General features: G+C 40.3%; 2 protein-coding genes across 3 annotated transcripts in view; one reads left to right on the top strand and one right to left on the bottom strand.

Moving 5' to 3' along the window:
* The window catches only part of ace2 (angiotensin I converting enzyme 2), an 82,610-nt gene extending 62,726 nt beyond the window's left edge, over positions 1–19,884 (bottom strand). Inside the window, exons 1-2 of one of the 2 annotated variants that reach the window (XM_054770065.1) lie at positions 19,742–19,884; positions 6,620–6,710 (exon numbers count right to left, since the gene is read on the bottom strand). The gene's annotated coding sequence lies outside the window, so the exon portion shown is untranslated. Of the gene's footprint in view, positions 1–6,619; positions 6,903–19,741 lie in introns of those variants that run through there. The other variant, XM_054770066.1, reaches the window with a different exon arrangement.
* Positions 1,471–16,210, top strand: nhsb (Nance-Horan syndrome b (congenital cataracts and dental anomalies)). The gene is made up of 13 exons (XM_054770062.1): positions 1,471–1,684; positions 3,975–4,127; positions 4,217–4,353; positions 4,502–4,549; positions 5,274–5,318; positions 6,717–6,761; positions 7,047–7,109; positions 7,391–7,586; positions 7,781–7,912; positions 8,614–8,766; positions 9,040–12,201; positions 12,329–12,452; positions 12,604–16,210. The coding sequence occupies exons 1-13, from the start codon at positions 1,636–1,638 to the stop codon at positions 13,235–13,237; spliced, it is 4,941 nt and encodes a 1,646-aa protein (XP_054626037.1). The 5' UTR covers positions 1,471–1,635; the 3' UTR covers positions 13,238–16,210.
* Positions 19,885–20,300: the final 416 nt, after the last annotated feature.

Genomic DNA, 20,300 nt, shown 5'->3' with positions numbered 1-20,300 from the left:
ATATTTCCCCTGGCTTGGCAAGCCTGCTGTGACGCAACAGTGCTAAAAATAAATCCTTTGCTGGACACTGTGACTCACCCCTGCTAACCACTACAGACAAGCCATAAACATGAATATAAATGAGCGTTTCAATCACACACACTTGTTACGACATAAATGACTTGCAGGTCAGCGGGTGAGCAGCAGGGATGTGGACGAGGGCAAGGGCATGAGGTGTGCAGCACAAAGACTGAATGGGAAGAGAGAATTACAAACACAGGGGCATTATGAATATGGATGCAGAGATATGATTGGCCTGATGAATTTCAAATAAATTAGCTATCAAACAGAAAAAAGAGATAACTAGTATTCCTTACATTTTATTAATTGTATAGAAAATGAACTTGTTCTTACAATGGAATGGGTTATATTTTTATGACTGTTTATTCATTGGTTAGCAGGTTTATGCCAACAGTAAATTCACTTCCACGAAACATCAGTTAGGGGATGGTGCACTGACCAAGAACCAGAGATTACTGTAAAAACATTGATCCACAAAAGACATTACACATTACTGCCACCTGCAGGACACAGGTCCATGGTGGAGGCTGGTATGAAGGTACGCAATTTGGTGCTGATCCAAATTGGGTTGTGTTCAACCTCCTAACCTATGACTAAGATTTTTTGGTCTTCAGAGCGCCATTCTAGTAATGTATATCTTTTCAACTTTACAATTATAATCATCTCAGACTGAATGTTGATGAGGCATTGCAAAAATGTGGTCAATTGGTATATGTGTTTTTTTTTTGTGTTGCTTTCGTTGCAATGGCGTAGAACTCAGATCTTCTCAAGACTGCCAAAACCACAAAATATACTCAAAATCACTGACTGCCAGAGCTCCAGATTACAGCAGATTACAGGGCAGGGTACTCATATACCCTCTCTTTTTCTTTCTAGGAGATGTTGCCTATTTTTTCACCGAATGCAGATGTTGACTTCATGTACTTAATTTCTCAGATCACTGAGATCAAAATGCTATATGGTGTAAGGATTTTGTGAAAAAGAACCTGCTTTTGGATCAATACAAAGTCTTTCATATACTTCGGTCATCACTTTAGCGGCTGCAATAGAAGCATGTGATACACTTTCGCAGCATGTGGTGGATTAATGCATTAATACTTTGGAGCTGACTGCACCCCCTCCACCACATATTACTGCATCATGAGGAGATTATGGTCAGGGACAGGCCATGCCCAGGCAGGACCCTACCATCTCACTGTTATGATGGGGGTGTGATTCATAGAACTGATCAAATCGAGATGTGTTTGTTATTAAACCTCATTCCTTTTGAGTTCCAAGTATTTCCCAGGAAAACCAAAAAGGCACTTGTGCTTAAAGACAGGATGAAGCAGGGATATTTTCAGTAATATGTTGGGCCAGTTGAGGGGAGAGTAGGGAGAGCAGGTGGGAGGGACGGGAGGCGGCGGGAGGGGTTCTATGCCTGCAAATGTTGCTCGTCTAAATGTTGGCTTTGCATAGGAATATTCTATCTGAGTTAGCGAGCGTGACTTCAGGGCTCGGACGAGATAAAAAGATGAGAGGCAATGAAAGACAGAAAACGGGGGGAAAAGAGGAACGCATGAACAGCTGCTAGTTATGGCTTTGGCTTGTCTAGGATTTGGCTGTGCCCCGGTCCGATCCAAAGGTACTTTCTATAACATTAATACTGCGTTATTCAATAACATGTTTAGTTATTTCATTTAAAGTACTGACTAGTGTAGGTATGCAATTACAATAGATCCCTGTTTTTTGCTGGAGTTACATTCCACACCTATCAGCGAATGGCGAAAATCTGCAAGTAAATGAGACACACATAAAAATGTCTTTTTTTAACACACTGCACATTATCAGCCAAGAAAAAAGACATAAACCCCCAAAAAATGTGGGCATTTTAACAGTGGTACATCTATACTGTACATTTTACCTGAATTGTCACATATTTAAAAATTATTACCGACATTATTACCGATGTTTTCTGCTGGAAATTATTTTCGGAGAAAAAAACTGTTTAAAAATCTGCAAATTTGCCGGGCTGTAAACGCTCAGTTGCAAATGTGCAGAGGCCCACTGTAAACGATTTCCTACTGGTAAGGTATATCATACTATTTATGTAGCAGACGTAGCATCCCGATTACGTGTCCTGCAGTGGAAGCGCAGGCCTGATCACCGTTTCTATCGTGGTGAACTAAACTGAATTGTGTGGTGATAATATTAGTGCGACAATACACTATGTCACACACTTACATGATGAGACACTAGTTAATAATAATTAAGGGCATTGCCTGTCCTAGTTTAAGGGGCTATTTGGAGATTGTCATTACATTTTTACAAATGCAAAAAAAAAAAATTTTTGTGCTTGTTTTTAAAAGATACCAGCAATTTTGTGTGTAAAAACATACATTTTTAAAGCCTTGTCTTCCAGTGTACTTGAAAAGAGGGGTTATCGTTTGCATACCAATACTTAAAAAAACAAACTTTTGTAAAACAAAGAATGTGCCCATGTGCAAGTCACATCCATTCACGTAGAGCAGTGGTTCCCAAACTTTTTACAGTCGTGCACCCCTTCAGACCTGAAGCCATGTACCCCCTACTCCTGGTCACATTTTGATAATGTTTCACATGAGCACTAATAAGTAGATAAGTAATCATCCTACATATCTTTTATTTATAAAAGGATGTTGGCATCCTTTTGTTTGAATGAGTTGAATTTCACTTTTCTGTCCACTCACGATGGCTATGGTTTAAGTCTGCATATTAATTTAACAATCATGATAAAGCAGTATCCGAAAATACATACAACTAACTATAAAGCCTCATTTTCAGGGGAATCCCCACTCAGAGTGACAGGTTTTCACTGCTGCGCACTCGTAATTGTGAGTGTTAGGCACCAATTGTTTTTCATTTTTATTCACGTACCCCCTATGACATTTGGCATACCCCTGGGGGTACACGTACCCCACTTTGGGAACCTAGGATGTAGAGCATATATGTGTGTGTGCGTGTGTGTCAGTCAACATAAGGAGCTTGATAACGTGTCTAGTGTGTATCGTGAGTCATATTACATCTATTATTCCTAACAAAAAATTCCAACCCAAATATAAACCCAATAAAATATTTAAAATATGCAGAAATACGAGTAGTTGGTGTGCACGTGTGATATGGGCGTGGTATGCAAATTACAGTGTCTTCAGGGTTTTTTTTGTCATACCCAAGTGATGGGGATAGTTTTAAAAATGTCTGTACGCAAATTTTGCAAAGATGCAAAGAACTGCAGTTTTTACTAGACGGTAAAACATTCCTGCAACAGGCAACAATCACAACAAAAACTCAATGGCCGAGTTAAGCTGTGATTACTCCACAGTGATCAGTGTTTTTTCCTCTGCACAACTGACCTGTTCATTTCTTTGATAACAGCAGTCTATGGCAAGATTCTGCATTTAATTCTATAGAGTGTGCTGCTTGACCCAGATACACACTAATACGTTCTCTCTCACTGACTTCTATTCACTCACTTCTTGGTTTGTCTCAGTGCTGGTTGGACTGTTGATTTTCTGTTTCCGTATTATTTGATTGATTTATTTGATTTACACAGTTCCCAGGTCAACATCTTGTCTTGTGACCACGTTACTAGCCCATGTTCCAAAATAAGCACACATAGACAGACCCTATAATGCAGTAATATTCGCCTTTCAACAAAATGTTACTGAGCTCAAATAACTAATGCAGGCTACCAACCTAAGTCTGTAGATGTTAAAGAAGTCTCGCATTCTCCTGGCTGAACTGCGACAGCAATAGTACTTCCAGTCTCTTTTATTGTCCAAGCCCTGTAACCGGTTTGCCTGTCTCTTCTTGAGAATTGTACTAAATGGGGTGCTGTTCTCATATGCTACTCACAAAGATTTTCTTCAACCCCTTTTGTGTGTCTCTCATTTCAGCTGTGTCAAACTTGGATATAGAGAGCAAGCTGTCAGTTCATTATCAGGCCCCATGGCACCAACAACACAATGTGTTCCATCCGTGTACCCGACCACCATGTCTGGAGGAGCTGCACAAAAACGCTCAGCTCAGTCTCAGAGCCCTGCACAGAGGTGACAACACCTAATGCTGTCCAACTACAAATCATGTTGTGTACATTTGGAAGCTTACGATTTCATGCGTTTGTGTTTGCTATTTTCAGACGAAAAACTAAGCCAGCGGTCCACCAGTCGGGAGAGGAACAAGGTGACCATCTCTATATCAGCCGTGCCCCCCCTTCCTACCTTCCCTTCACCACACACCATCCGCCGGCAACAGAGAAGTTGGCTGGCGCGAGCGGTAAGCACGGCACACCCCGCTTTGCAAGTTCTGATTTTATTTGATCTGATTAGGATTTTACATTTTACTGTACATTCTGTAATACAACGTAATCAGTCATGCTTTGCAACAAACTGACACCAAAACTAATTCTGGTGTTGCCATGCAGCAAGAGAGAGAAGAAAGAGAGCGAGAGTTGGACTATCAACCTAGGAAGGTAAAACAAAATCGATCTGTGTGTTCACACTATCCCATCTTGAGTGGTATCCTAGGATTGTTTGCCATTCCATATTTCATTCTATCTTCATGATAAAATTAACACATGTCGTTTGACTTGAAAAACTGGTGTAGCAGTTTAGTTTATTGTGAACATGCTTAACAGTTGCAATAAAAAACATCACATTTACACTCTTGAATAGAATTAGGAAAAAGCTCCGTTGATTTAAATCCTAATGTGTTTAACTTCTTCCCATATTACCATTTTCTATTAAGGAAAGAAAAGAATAAGAAAAAGTGTGTTTGTAGGGTTAACACAGTTTATGGATAACTTATTCAGGAATGGAAGAAGGAAAAGAAGAAATAAAGAAGTAAAACTGACAGAAACTGTATTATCGACATAAGTACCAAAAAAAAATTAAGTAATACTGTACCTTGATTAGATCACAGTAGGGAATAAAAACAGGAGTAAAAAACTGACAACATTGTTTCATGGTAAATAATATCAGATGCTGTGGTATTCATTAAAGAATAATGAATGAATGAATGAATTCAGGAATCAGACGCTGTTCTCAGCTTTCTACTTCCTCCATGTACCTTGTTAAAAACACATGCACCATATGCTTGTACTATTTTTAAAAATGAGAAATGTTAAACATGCAATTTTGTATTTGAGGAATGATATTTTCGGTTGTAACCTTTATTGTTTCTGTCTCCACTTTAAGGAGAAGACAGTCAGAGAAACAGAAATCCAGACTGTTCAGAGAAAAGTAAGGACGCTCGCTCAGATGCTTGAATATGTTTCAGATCTTTGTCAACATGCGAACCTTCAAAGTACAATACTTGCCACTTCCTGGTTCGAACATCGCTCCCCCATGCTATCGCTTTTTTTTCAAAAATTTAATAATTAATACATGGTCGCTGTTTCAAGGTTGACTGTGGCCACTTTAGGTCAAAAAATATTGAAAGACAAGTTATAATTAGTATTCTGGTCACTAGGTGTCAGTAATGTTACAGTGAAGAGACATTACAGTAGGTTACCTTAACATTGCAGGTAGTCAGCCATGGCATGTCCGACATGACAGTAGAAAACTAATTCTCAAAAGTGGTAGGTTTTTGGCTTATAGTTTCTCCTTCTTCCCCACTTGAATTGAAACCCTTTCTTAAGTTTAGAATAAATACTTTGGAGGTTAAGTAGTTAGCTTGGCATACTAATCGGCATGCTAATCAGTGTTGTATGTAGGATGTAGGAATGTATGTAGAATGTAGGAATTGAAAAAACGATCCCGCCAGAATCGGAATGTTAGTCCCGGTTCCCATCGATGCTCGAGACTCAATGCCCAGCTCTATTTACGACCTTCAAAATGTGTTTTTTAACATTATTAGAGGCCTCTAGACATGAAATAACACCCATATACAGTAGTTTTAGTCTTTACACCTTTACATTCATATTACCCAATGTAGTAGAGATAATCAGAGAAAATAAACCATTTATGACATAAATAAGGCTCATTCTCATGTGTGTTGATATTAAATGTGTTTTGGACATTTGGAGGACAGGAAGTGATGTCGGGGGTTCAGGGTTGAGTTTTATCTTGGAGTAGATTATGGCCACAGCTGTAGCCACTATAATTATTATGATTATTATTACTGTGTTTTCATATTTATGCCTGCAATAAAAGCCTGTTGTTCTGGCAGTCAAGTCTGGTGCTTTTCTCACCAAACAATTACTGACACCTAGTGACCAATGTAGAATACTACATACACAATTTGAATCATCTTCTTAATGGCTTATATTTGTACTTTACTTCATTTAGCTATTTTTATGCTTGAAAATGCTAAATTTTGGCAAAAATAGACAAAAATAAATTTTGCTTAAATATGCATATTTTTGACTAATACTATGAGGGCTTTGCTCCTGTTTTACACTATTAAAGAACATTTATTTTTGCACTCCATCGCCTTGTCTCTGCACACTGGGGGTCAAGCTTTCAACAGCTCAAACCAGAACGTGACACTAATTAATAGATTTTTGAAAAACCGCGGTACAGTGAAGCTGCAAAATTCAAACCTGGTGCAGCGAGGGATGACTGTATAGTAGTGATGAAGTAGTAGTCGTGAGTCTGCCTCTGTAAAATTGATTGTTTTAATGTTTTCTGCACCTGTAGGAAAGACCAGGGAGAGAAGCAGATGTTCAGATGGTACAAAAAAAGGTAAGCAAGATGCTTAAAGAGATGCACTTCAAAGGCTGCAAGTATGAGGCATGGTTATTCTCTGAAGGATAAATTTGAAGAAAAAAGATTTCAGCAAAAAAAAAAATGGCATATACAGTATACCTAAAATAAAGTGGGACAAACCAGGAGTGTATATTTTCCATTCAGGAAAATATTTTGTTCAGCTGTTACAAGAGAAAAAAACACTCTTTAATTCATCATTGTATATGTATTATCATTCATGTCATATGTTGTCTTTTCTTTTGCTGCACCATTTATTTATAGTTTGAGTGCTTTTACTCACTCCATCCTATTGAGGGATGCATCTTCATTCCATGGAATAGAAAGGTACTGATATCTGTGTTGTGTTTAGTTTATCCCATAATCACATTAGTTCTCTGTCTGTTACTTTTTCTGTTGGCTTCCCTTATTTGTAGCAGCACAAGCTGGTTTCGTTTTTGTTCCGTCATCACATACAAAAAATAAACTGAGTGACACTGAGTGATGCTCCTGTGGTTAGATTGTATGCAATTACACTTTTAATACAGATACATGTAAAACAGTTTGACTTGCTAGAACGGTTACTGTCTATTTTAATACTGCATGCTGTGGTTGTCTTTTTCTTCTAGGCTACCTCAACGGGTGAAGCTGATGATGATGAAGTCACAGCAGGCCACAGAGCAAAGGCCTCTGCACCTGAGGCCCCCTCCACCCAGGACAAAGAGACAAACTGGTCCAGAGAAAATGTGCCACCCTCGGATCAGAAGACAACTTCAGATGATTCTAATGCTGTCTCCTCCTGTATCATCCCCATTAATGTCACAGGTACAATACATTGTATTTCTAGTATCTCATGACATGCAGATACTTGAAGGAAAAAGTTTTTAAAGATCGCTGATTGGCCAGAAAATTGTAATTGCTACACCCAATATTCTGATGATAAAGCTGTGAGACGTTTTATTGGAAAACAATATTGGTTGTTATTAGATATCATTGTCATTGGAATTGTTTAATTTCAGGAGTTGGATTTGATAGGGAGGCAAGTGCACGCTGCTCTCTTGTCCATTCCCAGTCAGTACTTCAGAGAAGAAGGAAGCTGAGGAGGAGGAAGACCATCACTGGAATACCCAAACGAGTTCAACAGGACATGGGTACGTTGGTTCATGCTGTTCTATTGTGTGTCTTTATTTTGTAAGCCTACCTACATTGTACACTTGAAGAGTCATAATAATAACCAACTCCACCAACCACCTTTGATTGTGACATTTTTGATACAGCTCATCGGACTCTGGAATATACATACAAGTATCTGAATTGTTTGGTACATCCACAGAAAATCTATAAGCTGATGTAAACAAATTCACCCGAACCCCTCTACGGCAAAAAGGCAGTAATACACCATTGGAGTGATGCTAAGGCTCCTATTAATTTCCTGTCATTTATTCACCATCATTGCCCTGCGATTGGCTAGTGACCAGTCCAGGGTGTACCCTGCCTCTCGCCCAAGTCAGCTGGGATGGGCTCCATCATATCCACGGCCCTAGGGAGGATAAGCGGCATAGAAGATGGATGGATGGGATTCACTATCAAAAACTACCTGCTCTATCCCCTGCTTCATCTTTGATTTCTTTTTACATGTGCATATAGTGTTACAATACAATTTACAATTTTAATGTACATTGTACTACATTTGAGCATTCGATAAGAAAGGCGAGCCTGTAAGATTTTTAACATTACCAAATCGGACACAGACATTCCTTAATTAGAAAATGCTTAAGCACAGTATTTTTTAGTCAATTGATTTTAACATGACATTACTGAGACTCTGCATGCTTTGTCAATTTACATTCAGACTCAGATGAATCACCAGTAGCAAGAGAGCGGACAGTAATTGTCCATGCCAATCAGCACCAACTCTCACTGTGTCAGGAAGACTTCTCAATTAGTGGTCGCCTTCACCACACTCGAGACTCTGGCTGTCAAACAGATGATTTCCTCATAGCATGTAAGTTCCTTTGAATGTTTCCTCATGCTCATTCCTTCTCGTTTGTCCATCAGGTACAAAAGTGACGTACCTACTATTGTATTTTGACTATCTGGATAAATCAACATTTTGTTATGCTATGTTTGTAAAAGAGTAGCCATCTGTTTGCCTCAACAATAACATACGAGCATACTATTTTTCAACTCGATCCATCACATGTCATGAAAATGTCATGGTCAGCAACTAAGTGATGTAATGAATGTCTCTCTGTGCTTCCTACATCGTTCACTGCAGGTACAGCTGCTCCTTCCCGGAGACGCATTAGAGCTCAAAGAGGCCATCAGGGAATCCCAGCATCTCTATCCCACTCAACAGGCAACATTTTTTCCCTTGGTGACCAGTCGGACTCCACATACACAAGTGCTGCTTCCCACACAGTGCGCTTGCGATCTCGCAGCCTCCCACGAGAAGGTGGACGCCTAATGGATAGCGATGAGGACGATGATGATGACAATTACGATGATGATGATGATGAGGAGGAGGAGGAATTGTCACCATATGAAGCAGAGGATTTTATTCCACCTGGGCCAAGTCCAAGAATGAAGATGATGATGATGAAGGATGAAGAAGAGAGCACTGATGACCAGGCAGCTCCTGAGCCACTGCAATTAGGAAGCCTAAAAAGGTTGCAACGGTCAGGGGAAAGAGATAGAGGAGGAGGGAGCCCAGAGCATAGCTGGATGGAGAGAGGTCGCTCACGTCTTCCCCGCAAAGCTGACATGGGCAGCTGTGAGATCTCATCAAGTTCAGATACTTTCAGTAGCCCTATTCATTCTGTTTCTACAACAGGAGTTCTGAGTAGCCATGTAGACCACAAGGAGGACCACCAGTCATCCAGTGGTAATTGGAGTGGTTCCAGCTCTACCTGCCCATCCCAAACCTCTGAAACTATCCCCCCACCTTCTTCTCCACCACTTACAGGCTCATCCCACTGTGACTCTGAACTATCGCTCAACACTGTGCCCAATGCCATTGATGAGGGATTTTCCCTGGACCCCTCGTACCATTCTGAGCTGAGACCCCAGGGACCAGGCCATAGATCAAGCTCCTTCACATCCTCAGCAACAGACCAGCTGGATGATGCAGGAGTTAGTACAGCCAGTGAGGGGGAATGGGCATATCCTCCAGACAATGACCAGACTGACCCAGACCAATACCATGACCAGACACAAAATGTGTGTCAAAGCCAGGATTACCGATCCAAACGAGCTCTAGAAGACCGAACATGTTTCAGTGAAAAGACCAATAACACAGAAAAAGACACTGGCTCTTGTTACTCATCTGATACAGGGGGCTTGTACTCAAACTCGTCTGAACAATTTGAGAAGAGCAATCAGAGCTATGGACACTACATATATAACTATGCAGAGCAAGGGACTGATTGTGGCCAATCTAACACCATGGCAGCGCATGTATCTCATGGACTTTATCCTTCAGTCTCATCTGACTACAAAAGAAGCACTATGACACTGGGTAAGCCCTGCCGTCCGCTGAGGAAACCCAAGCTTAAACCTCCTCCACCGAAGCGAACGTCCTCCCTAAGAGAGACCAGTAGTAACATTGATGTAGGAACAGACACACAAGCTGATCGAGACCAACCAAAGATGGTTAGTGAACAAGACCTTACATTGTCTTCCACAGATATGAAATTGGAACTGGAACTTGGAGGCATTCCAGAACCATTACAGACATCTTGTCTTGTGGCAGAGCCAATGGGAACATGGGTAATGGGGCTAGGAGATACTGTGGATATAGTAGAACCCATGTCATTTAGCTCTGCAGACACACACTCGTTTAAGGATGAAGGAGCTGTGCAATCGGACTATGCAGACTTGTGGCTTCATAATTCTGAAATGAAGTCCAGTAATTGTGAGTACAAATCCCTGTCTAATTCAAGCACAGCGACAGGCACAACTGTTATGGGTTGTATCAAGTCACCCGACAGCTCTTCCTCGTCAACTGAAACCCAATCCCAGACTCTTTCCCAGTCTTCTGAGACAAGGGCCACTAGTCCACCTCGCCCACCGGGAGACTTCAAACTTGGGTCACCCGAGAAGTTGGCTGGACTAGCCTCACCATCCAGTGGTTATTCAAGTCAATCAGAAACACCAACATCAACTTTGCCGTCAACTTCAGCAGCATTCTTTCCAGGACCACTGTCCCCCTCCACCGGCAAAAGAAAGCCCAAAGTGCCAGAGAGAAAGTCTTCTCTCTCTTCCCTGCAACAGTTTCCCAGAGACGGCGCTTCTATTGCGTCTGGCTACAAGAGAGACCCAGACTTCCCACCTCCACCTTCTCAGCTTGACCTTAATATTCTTCATGGCGGCTATGTCAGACATACACTATCACATAGAACACAACACCTGCACACCCTTCACCACAACAAACACAGAGTAGCAAATGTTATTCCCACTGGAACAAAGATGTTGCCCCCTGAGACGTCAAATAGCAGCCACCCACCATGCTCAAACCCTACTGCTTTGATTCCAAGCTCTAATGTGTTGGCAATAACTCCATCAGCTCTGAGTTCAGTGCAGCTCCATTCTGTGAGCAAATCTAGCGATATTGCAACCAGCACAGAGCAGGAATTAGCAAGTGGAGCAGCGACTGTTACCAAACCCAAATGTCCTCATAGTGGTTCAACTCTGGCCCCGCCCCCAATCAACACTAGACCTCTCCCTCCTCGTAGACCACCTCCGAGACCACCGGCTCAGGACCACACCTTCTCCCCTGATCTCGCTCAACCCCCTCCTCCTGGACGCCACCCTGATGGGCCTCCATCTTATGAAAGTCTACTACTCAGACAAGACCGATATGGGCCAGGAACCTTCTGGTCAATGACAGCATTCAGGACACGGATAGACCCATTTTCAGAGCTCTCTGATGACAGTTCACCTTTGCATCGGCCAGTGCCACGTGCTCCCCACCCTTCACCAGTGGATCTACACACACATATCCGCTCACACACAGAGTTCAGAGGGCTCACGCATTCAAATCGGGCACACCCAGAATTTCGGATTTTGGGGGAGCGCTCATTTTCACAAGATGACGACGATGATGAGGAAGATGAGGAAGAAGAAGAGCAAGTGAAAGAATCACAGAGGGCCACATGTCAAAGGGGGGGTATTCGATCAGATCACCCGCCACCTCCAGCATATGAATTTGCTGGAGGTTCCCACCTGGACTCAGGGCCCTGGACTAGTCCAGTCAAAGTGCCTGGTACCACAGTGGAGACATCGCATCCTTACCTAATCAGCGATGCAAGAAGGGTAAGACAAGACATGCAGGAAGTAGAGGAAGAGACATCAGGTGCTACCAGAAGTGCCCATCACCTGCTGCCACATGAGAATAAAGACGATTCCACCACTCCCGACACAGAAGACTACTTCAGTAAAGGTATGCTTTTGAATTAGGCATGACAGGTATCAGAACTAATTTGTTGTGTCAGTTGTTTAATCACTTGTGTGAATCTAAATGTAAATGATCAGACAATAATGTTTGAGATATTTGTTGTCTATTGCAGATTCCACACCCACTGACAATTCACTTTCACCTTTGACGGATGACGCCAAAGTTGATGACGATATTATCATAACATCACCCAACAAGAGCCGAACAACTGAGGATCTGTTTGCCATGATACACAGGTGCTGTAAATTCAGCACTTTAAAATTTACATTTCTAAATGGTTTATCTTATATAAATAGGGTTAGAAGTCTGTCTTTTAGTCATGATACTGTTGCTTTAAAATTTCTTGACATTTATCCAATGGTCTAAATGTAGACTTTTTCCATTCAGGTCCAAGAGAAAGGTCCTTGGTCGTAAAGATTCAGGAGACTTAAATGTGAAGTCTCGTCTCTGCCCCACAGCACCAGCCAATCCTAGCAGTGTCTCCAGTACCTCTTTGCCACCACCCCCTCCTCTCAACACCCCAGCCACTATTGCAACTGCTTCTGGGTCACAACGTGCCCCTGTTCCAATCTACCGCAGCGCCAAGAAATCCAGTACATCCAATGAAGAGTTCAAACTCCTGTTGCTTAAGAAAGGCAGCAGATCTGATACAAGCTACCGCATGTCAGCCACAGAAATTCTGAAGAGCCCTATAACTCCAAAGATCCATGGGGAATGTGTTCAGGAAGGCCCCATTGGTCAAACTGAAGAGACACCCTCAATACACCAGGAGCCACCACTTTCAAACTTTGACCCTATACAGATACCAGGCCTCTTTCCCAGGGCCAACTCTGAGAGTTTCACATCCAAAATACTGCCTATGTCAGCTGCATCTCGACAGGGACGTTCTCGAGTCCCACCTGTAGCCAACAGTAGTCGCTATAGTACTCGTAGCCGCCTCTACACTGCTCCCATGCAAGCCATTTCAGAAGGGGAGACAGAGAACTCAGATGGAAGTCCCCATGATGACAGATCTTCATAGAATTTGTTGATATTCTTTTTGAAATAGCCCATTCTACTTTTATAATCTTATATAGGTGTCTCATAGATGCCTTTAGGCTAATGCATCCCCATAATCTGACTGTTGCGAAAATCTGCCCAGCATTTGAAATTGTGGTAGAAACTTGGGTTTCAGATATTGTATGATACTAAATGACAAAAGGTCATTATATACACTAAAGAAGTTTACCTTAAAACGGTATTGAAATGATAGCTCCAAGATAGAGTGACATATTTTGATTGAACTGCCTTTTATTACAAAAAAAAAACACGTCCAAAGTTCGAAAATAAAGACAAGAAATTTTGTATTGAGTATGGACAATACAAGTCTGCATGTACAAGCACATGCAACAGTCAGTTATTTATACTTCCTGTCTTGTGCCGTGTGGGAGTGTGCTGCTGAGGAACTGTTTTTTTAATGAAATCAAAAATTCTTAAAACATATGATATTCTTCCAACTTTTGGAAGCAGTAACCAGACTTTGCATAGCGCGTTATAAATATCCTGCCAACGATCTAGGTTTGTCTTTTATGGAAGTTAGAAAATATTCCAACGCAGCACCAAGTTATTCAACACAGATTTCCATCTGCAGACCTGATATCAAGAGTAGACCATAAAGAGAAGCTGATCCACAAATTTCTTGACATAAATTGTATCCAAAAGTTAATATGATGCATGTATTTTTATAAAATGTCTCAGAACATGATGATAAAGTTTCACCATGTCGCATGAGTCTAATGGAAACATCCCCTAGATTCTCAACTGTCTTTCATTTTTGTAGTTTCTTCATATCACATGAATAATTGATCCTGTGAAACTTTTTAGTGACCTGTGTAACACATTGCCATTGATTCTAATTGTTTTTCTGGATTTTAAGAGCAAGGGCCCATTTCTAGATGAGGCCCATTTGTCGAAGACTTTGGGACAATCGCACAGTGGCCTTTCTCTGCTAGATTTACTTGTATGTAGGGCGATTTGATATCCCTACACACATACATGGACCCTGGCCAGAATCACATTTTAAAATAACTTTTAAATTGTTCTGATGTAACTTGAAGCATTTCAAGGCACTTTTAATGACCATTGCAAATGGTGAAAATGCTTTAGAGAGTCCTCAATTGGGTTAACCAGGGGTTCATTTGCAAAGCTTTCCAATAACAGACCTCTCTTTTGCACTTCATGATTCTTCAAGAATATTGAAAAGAAAGATATATCTTATAATGAAATTGAAAATGTATATTTGTATTGAATATAAAGGAATAACTATATAGAAAAAAATGAGCAGACATTTTATAGGGATTCAACAAGAGTGTAGCAAAGAAGAACAGGTCTCATTGACAACATTACATACAAATCTTAACAATGAACACTGTTCTCCTCTCCTAGTTGCCTATCCTTCATTTGCACTGACCTAGTAGCACGAGACAGGTGAGAGCTCAACCCAGTGACTGGTGCATGCCCTTTTTTTGTTTAACCACCACAACCATTAATTAATTGCTAGTCTAATTCTCACCAAGGTCGGGGTTAACGTCTGATTCCATTCATATTACTGTTGCTCATTTAGAGTATCAAGGGTGTTATTAGAGGAAAAGGGCGGTTGCTAAAAAGTTTGAACTCTCACCTGCCTATCACAGCAAACATTTTACTCACATTCAGAGACCGCACTTCAATAAAAACCATTCACTGTATTCTGTGAATACCTCAACAAACATTTTACTGTTTTACTGTAAATGCAAGATAGATAGATAGACAGATAGCGAGATAGATAGATAGCTAGAAAAATAGATAGCAAACAGAACTGTTTGATACTCAGCGATCCTGAATTGCAGAACTGTCACTGTGTAAGTTGGAGGGAGTAAAAAGCTGTGAATTGCTCATTAGAATTTTACAGTCATGATGCCCATATCGCTTGATCGTTCCTGTTCATTGTTTTTCTCTGTTGTTGTTTGTTTTCTATCGCATGCAATAAGAAAACAGAAAAGAAGGGCACCGCCATATCATTATTTTTTATCTGAGGGATGTCTCCAGATGAGAAAAGAATTTGTATTTTCTGTTCTGTTGTCAGTGTGTTCAATAGGTGTACAAACTGTCTGGCTAATTCTGTTCTGTATAGTCGTGATCACAACAGGGGTTTATCTTGTACTGTATATCTTACTCACTGGACAATCATATGTTTAAGAGACTGTAAAAAAAAAAAATATTATATGGAAAAAATCTGAACACTTCTGGTGCTGGGTCCTAGTCCTGTTGGAGCCATGAAGGTTGGTGTGAAAGATTTTGATTGTTAAATAGTACTTGTAATTAATATTTTTTAAATTTTTAATTCCCAAAACCTCTGAGGCTTGAAGGTGTTATATCTCTGCCACTTGAAAAATGCAATGTGAAAAGACTATATTAAAACTTGAAAACTAACACACAAAAAAAACCACTCAAGGCATTGAAGATTTGTTTGGTGCATTTGTTTTTCTGTAGTGTGCCCAACATTTATACCGATGGCACAGTGACACAATTTCTGTTATTTCTGAAATCACTGGATGAAATAGAAAATAGACAAACTGTGGGGTTACCATTTAAACCCAATTTGAGGACGCATTTATACAACTTTGAAGCCTCCTTTTCAGCACCTTGGGACTACCACAAAAACAAGATTATTAAATTCATGAATTATTTGTTCTAGTGTTTCAATGTCTGCATACAGTTTTGGTCTAAAGAGAGGTGACAGCCACTGGACAATTTTTTCAAAGGTGTACAGTATGGATCAGTATTAAGCAAAGTTTAAAAATTCGACTATATGAGATTAAAAAAAAACACACACAAGCATAACTGTCTATTTAAAAGAAGCTCCAAGCTTTAAAGTAGCTGGGACAAAACAGATTTGAATCATTTTTGTATTTTTGTATAAACTTGTATATACATTTTTAAAGCAGACAATGTTGCAAATTCTTTCTTTTGTAAAATAATCAAAATAAAAGAATGAAACCAAATGAGTTTTTCTGTGCCATTGCATATTTTGGAGCTGTGTATAGCTGCAATATTGAGTTTGCTGTTCAAAACGCTGAAGAATCCATGGAGCACAGGAGATTAGGGTTCAAATCTCCATTGGAACATCTCTGTGTGGAGTTCGCATGTTCTCCCCGTATGTGTGTTGGTTATCTCTGGGCACTTTGGCTTTGTCTCACCTCCCAAAAACATGCACTGGAGACTCTGAATTGTCCATATTGTTGGTATGAATGGTTGTTTGTCTGTATGTGCTCTGTGATTGGCTAGCAACAAGTCCAGGGTGTACCCCACATCTTGCCCAAAGTCAGTTAGGATAGACTCCAGCTCACATGTTACCCTAATAAGGGCAAGCAGAATAGAAAATGGATGGAAGGATGGATAAAATCTCCTTTTTCTCATAATTTATTACAATAGCTCGTCAGGCTTGGTTGTAACGTATATTTTATATCTTGCATTCCAGCCGCTTATCCTCACTAGGGTCGAGGGTATGCTGGAGCCTATCCCAGCTGACTGGTCACCAGTCAATCGCATGGCACGTATAGACAAATAATCACTACGGACAATGGACAATTTTAGAGTTACCAATTAACCTAACATGCATGTTTTGGAATGTGGGAGGAAACCAGAGTACCTGGCGAAAACCCACGCACGCACGGGGAGAACATGCAAACTCAACACAGAGATGCCCAACGGAGATTCGAACCCAGATCTTCCCGATCTCCTGACTACGTGACCAACATGCTAACCACTAGGCCACCGTGCAGCCCATATCTTGCATTAAATATCAGAATTGCAACACTACAATGTCAACACTAGATGGCAGCAATCTCATGTTCTAAATTTCAGTCATAACAGTACCAAACTGCAGATGTGTTTCCAATGGTACTGTTCCATTATTAACTATTAAAGTTGCTGTATGTGACCAGATTATAGATTCTAAATGTTTTGTCAACCAAAAATTATTTGAACAACACCACCGGCTACCATATGGTTATGGTTCTGGGTTAATTTATAAGTTAACCATAAGTTACCCATAGTGGTTTAAAAGAACAAATCGAACAAAAGAATGTCTATTTTTCACAATTATGAATTAAATTGCATAAAAATTGTCAATTGTCGTTCGGACCGAATAACATGACTGGCTGGTATTCATGTACGTGTCTGTAGGGTGTCCAGCAGTTTCAGAGGCGATCAACAATTTGAAGTCATGATGTTGTTATGATAGGCTATATGTAACCTGTCTGGTCTGCCCCACGAACAAACCACAATCCACGGAATGACTAGCGTGCTAGCCATCGAGCTAAAAGCCCGAGCTGTCAACTCAGCATGGCTCTTAAGCAGCGTTGCCACTAAGCTGCATGCCTGCGCAATCATGCACTGCTCCAGCATGAACTGAACATAACATGAACTGTAAATAAAATAAACACATAACAATTTATTTTGGCGACAACAAGAGGTAACAACCTATAACACAATGACGAACACTGTCCAGCCGTGTCTCAAATGCCGTATTCAGTGTTGTGCTTCAACCTCAGGTGTTTAATGACGTTTGTTATGTTGCCACAACTCCTTACTGTTTTTCTGACAAATACAGACCTGATCAAAATCTTAAGACCAGTTAAAAATTGTTAGAATTTGTAAATTCTAGCAATTTTTCAACTGGTCTTAAGATTTTTGATCAGGTCTGTATCGCACACAGCGACTTCCGCTCCACAGATCTCCATTTATGATTGGCTATCATTTCAATAGCCTGACTGACGCAGTGTGCCACTGCGCAGGTGGAAAAAGTAGTTCCCAGCAACCGCGTGTCATTTCGACAAGATCTCAATAATTTAGCCACTTTCCACTGTGTTCCTGTTACTGACACACATTACTTCAAATGACTGAAGTATCAGTATTTTGATTTGAGAATCGATTTCACAGCACAGTATCAATATTTCAGTATCGATCCGCAATCATTAACGTCTTCAGTTTTGGGGCTAATAATTAAAGACGATTACAAACAAACGAATAGAGACAAAACAACTACAACAACAAAAATTGGATTGTAATTGAAACTTGACCGAAGACACCAATTCAATCCATAGAAGGGTGCAAAAATAAGCAACCAGTCAACCCTGTGAAGGACTCATGGGTTGTGATGACATGCTTCTTTAAACATTCAAACATATATGGCATTTGTTTTACAAGACTTTAGGGTTAGCGACAATTAACCTCTTAAGGCAGAGGTCTCTAACTTGCGGCTCCCGGGCCATTTTCAGCCAAGAACTTCCACAATCAATAACTCCCAAGCGAATTCCTCTTTCCAACCATGGCAACACAGACGAACAGCTATAACTTATTTTTTCATCAAAACGAACTGCCTTCTACGCAATACGACTTACATTGATCTTAATGAGAAGCGTCAGGGACCGTCTACAAATGTCTTCTTCTTCAGGTGTAGATGTCTATCAGGGGACGGACAGATCTGTCCGATCAGCCCATAATGTTGCTTTTACCACTCTCTGTAAATTTCCAAACGTTATCAATTGAAATCATTACATACATTATTATTACTTCTACTTTATAGAGTTGAGGGGTATTCTGCGAAACGAGTTTAGTGGGTTAGCGAGCTGTGTTCAGTGGAAAGCCGGACTTGCCTGTTTGAATGTAGCTCTCTTTTAAAGCAGCTGTATCACCATGGTAACTTAAGATAAACTTTCAGCTTAAAATCGTCTATGAAAGTGCCACTCTTTCACTAATTTGGAATTGGCATCACCATTTATTTAGAACCTATGGAGCCCCCTAGGGGACATGGGAGAAAAAAAAGAAAAAAAGAGCGCATTCCCTGATGATATTATCCATTTATAAGCGAAATAGATTTTCAGGCGAGGGAATACGCTAGATGTACTCACACCAGCACCAGGAATAAACTGCTATATGAAATATTAATAATTAGGCCAATGTTAGCAGACGTATTATGTCACAGCAGTCCTTGCTTGAGTACTCAGCTCGTTAATCTTCTTATATTACAATATTTCTTGTAGGAATAAGCACTCTGAGGCATCAATCAACTGGAAGAAAATATTTTTTATGATAACAAGGAAAAAATAGCAAAAGAAAAAATATATATAAGGTCGCCTCAAAACACGTCAACAGTGCCATCTAGTGGTCGCAACGAGATACACCAAGACGACATAGACAGTGGCCGTTATAATTATTTATTTTTTAATTTTATATCCATTTTAAATGGATAAGTGCTAAAATGTCAAAGTTGTGCAGTTTTGAGCGTTGAAAAATGAAAAGACTAGTATAGTATAATATACCCTGTCTTAAATGGATAGTTTGGATTTTTTTTTTATAAAGTTGTATGACATCTCCATCAGCAGTGGACTATATCCGAATTATCCCTTTAATGCGTATGAAGATTGCAACTTTCTCAGACTTATGCTGACACCAGTATTTGGTGACAGTGTGAAGACATTAGCTGTACGTAATCAATTCCTACCTGATTTTGAAGCTAGTTCACTCAACCAGCAGCTCCACTCGTTTCTGAGGTAAACACAGACCAAAAATGCGACGAAAAGGTCAAAAATCAAACGACCGACGTGGAAATCGCTAAATCTGTGAAGACCGTAGGTCTGTTTGGTGTTTGGAAACAGTTTGTCTTTGGCGCTGCTATTTTGTGCACTTGGGACTTACTATCGCCTCCTGTGGTAGAAAGCGGTATTACAAAATAGGAGGAACTGCTGACACTTGCAGCTATGCAAAGTATTCGTCTGATTTTTTTTAACCCAGTGGTTGTCAATTATTTTCTATCTTCCCCCCCCCCCCCCCGATTTGAAATACTATTGACAAACTGATAATATATCGTAATATATAATAATATCTATTTATTTATGTGTACTGTACAGACTGAACTATGGACAATGAACAGAACAATAATTTCATTGCGTAGCAGAACCACCAGTTTTACTGTGCATATGACAATAAAACTACTGAATCTTGAATAAAAAAAGGGGAGGGAAATACTTGCACTTGCTCGCTCCATGTTAGAACTCAATGCC

This window comes from Dunckerocampus dactyliophorus, chromosome 3 (genome assembly GCF_027744805.1).
Source record: "Dunckerocampus dactyliophorus isolate RoL2022-P2 chromosome 3, RoL_Ddac_1.1, whole genome shotgun sequence".
Lineage (NCBI taxonomy): Eukaryota > Metazoa > Chordata > Actinopteri > Syngnathiformes > Syngnathidae > Dunckerocampus > Dunckerocampus dactyliophorus.
The sequence above is the reverse complement of the archived record's forward strand: the minus strand, read 5'-3'. Positions and strand labels throughout refer to the sequence as shown.

What these genes read in the sequence shown, in the direction of transcription:
- nhsb (XM_054770062.1), top strand. Translation starts at nt 1,636, where the DNA reads ATGGCTTTGGCTTGTCTAGGATTTGGCTGTGCCCCGGTCCGATCCAAA. An exon ending in GAAGTTGGCTGGCGCGAGCG is followed by an intron (nt 4,354 to 4,501) that starts GTAAGCACGGCA and finishes GTTGCCATGCAG; the next exon opens with CAAGAGAGAGAAGAAAGAGA. An exon ending in TCATTCCATGGAATAGAAAG is followed by an intron (nt 7,110 to 7,390) that starts GTACTGATATCT and finishes TTTTTCTTCTAG; the next exon opens with GCTACCTCAACGGGTGAAGC.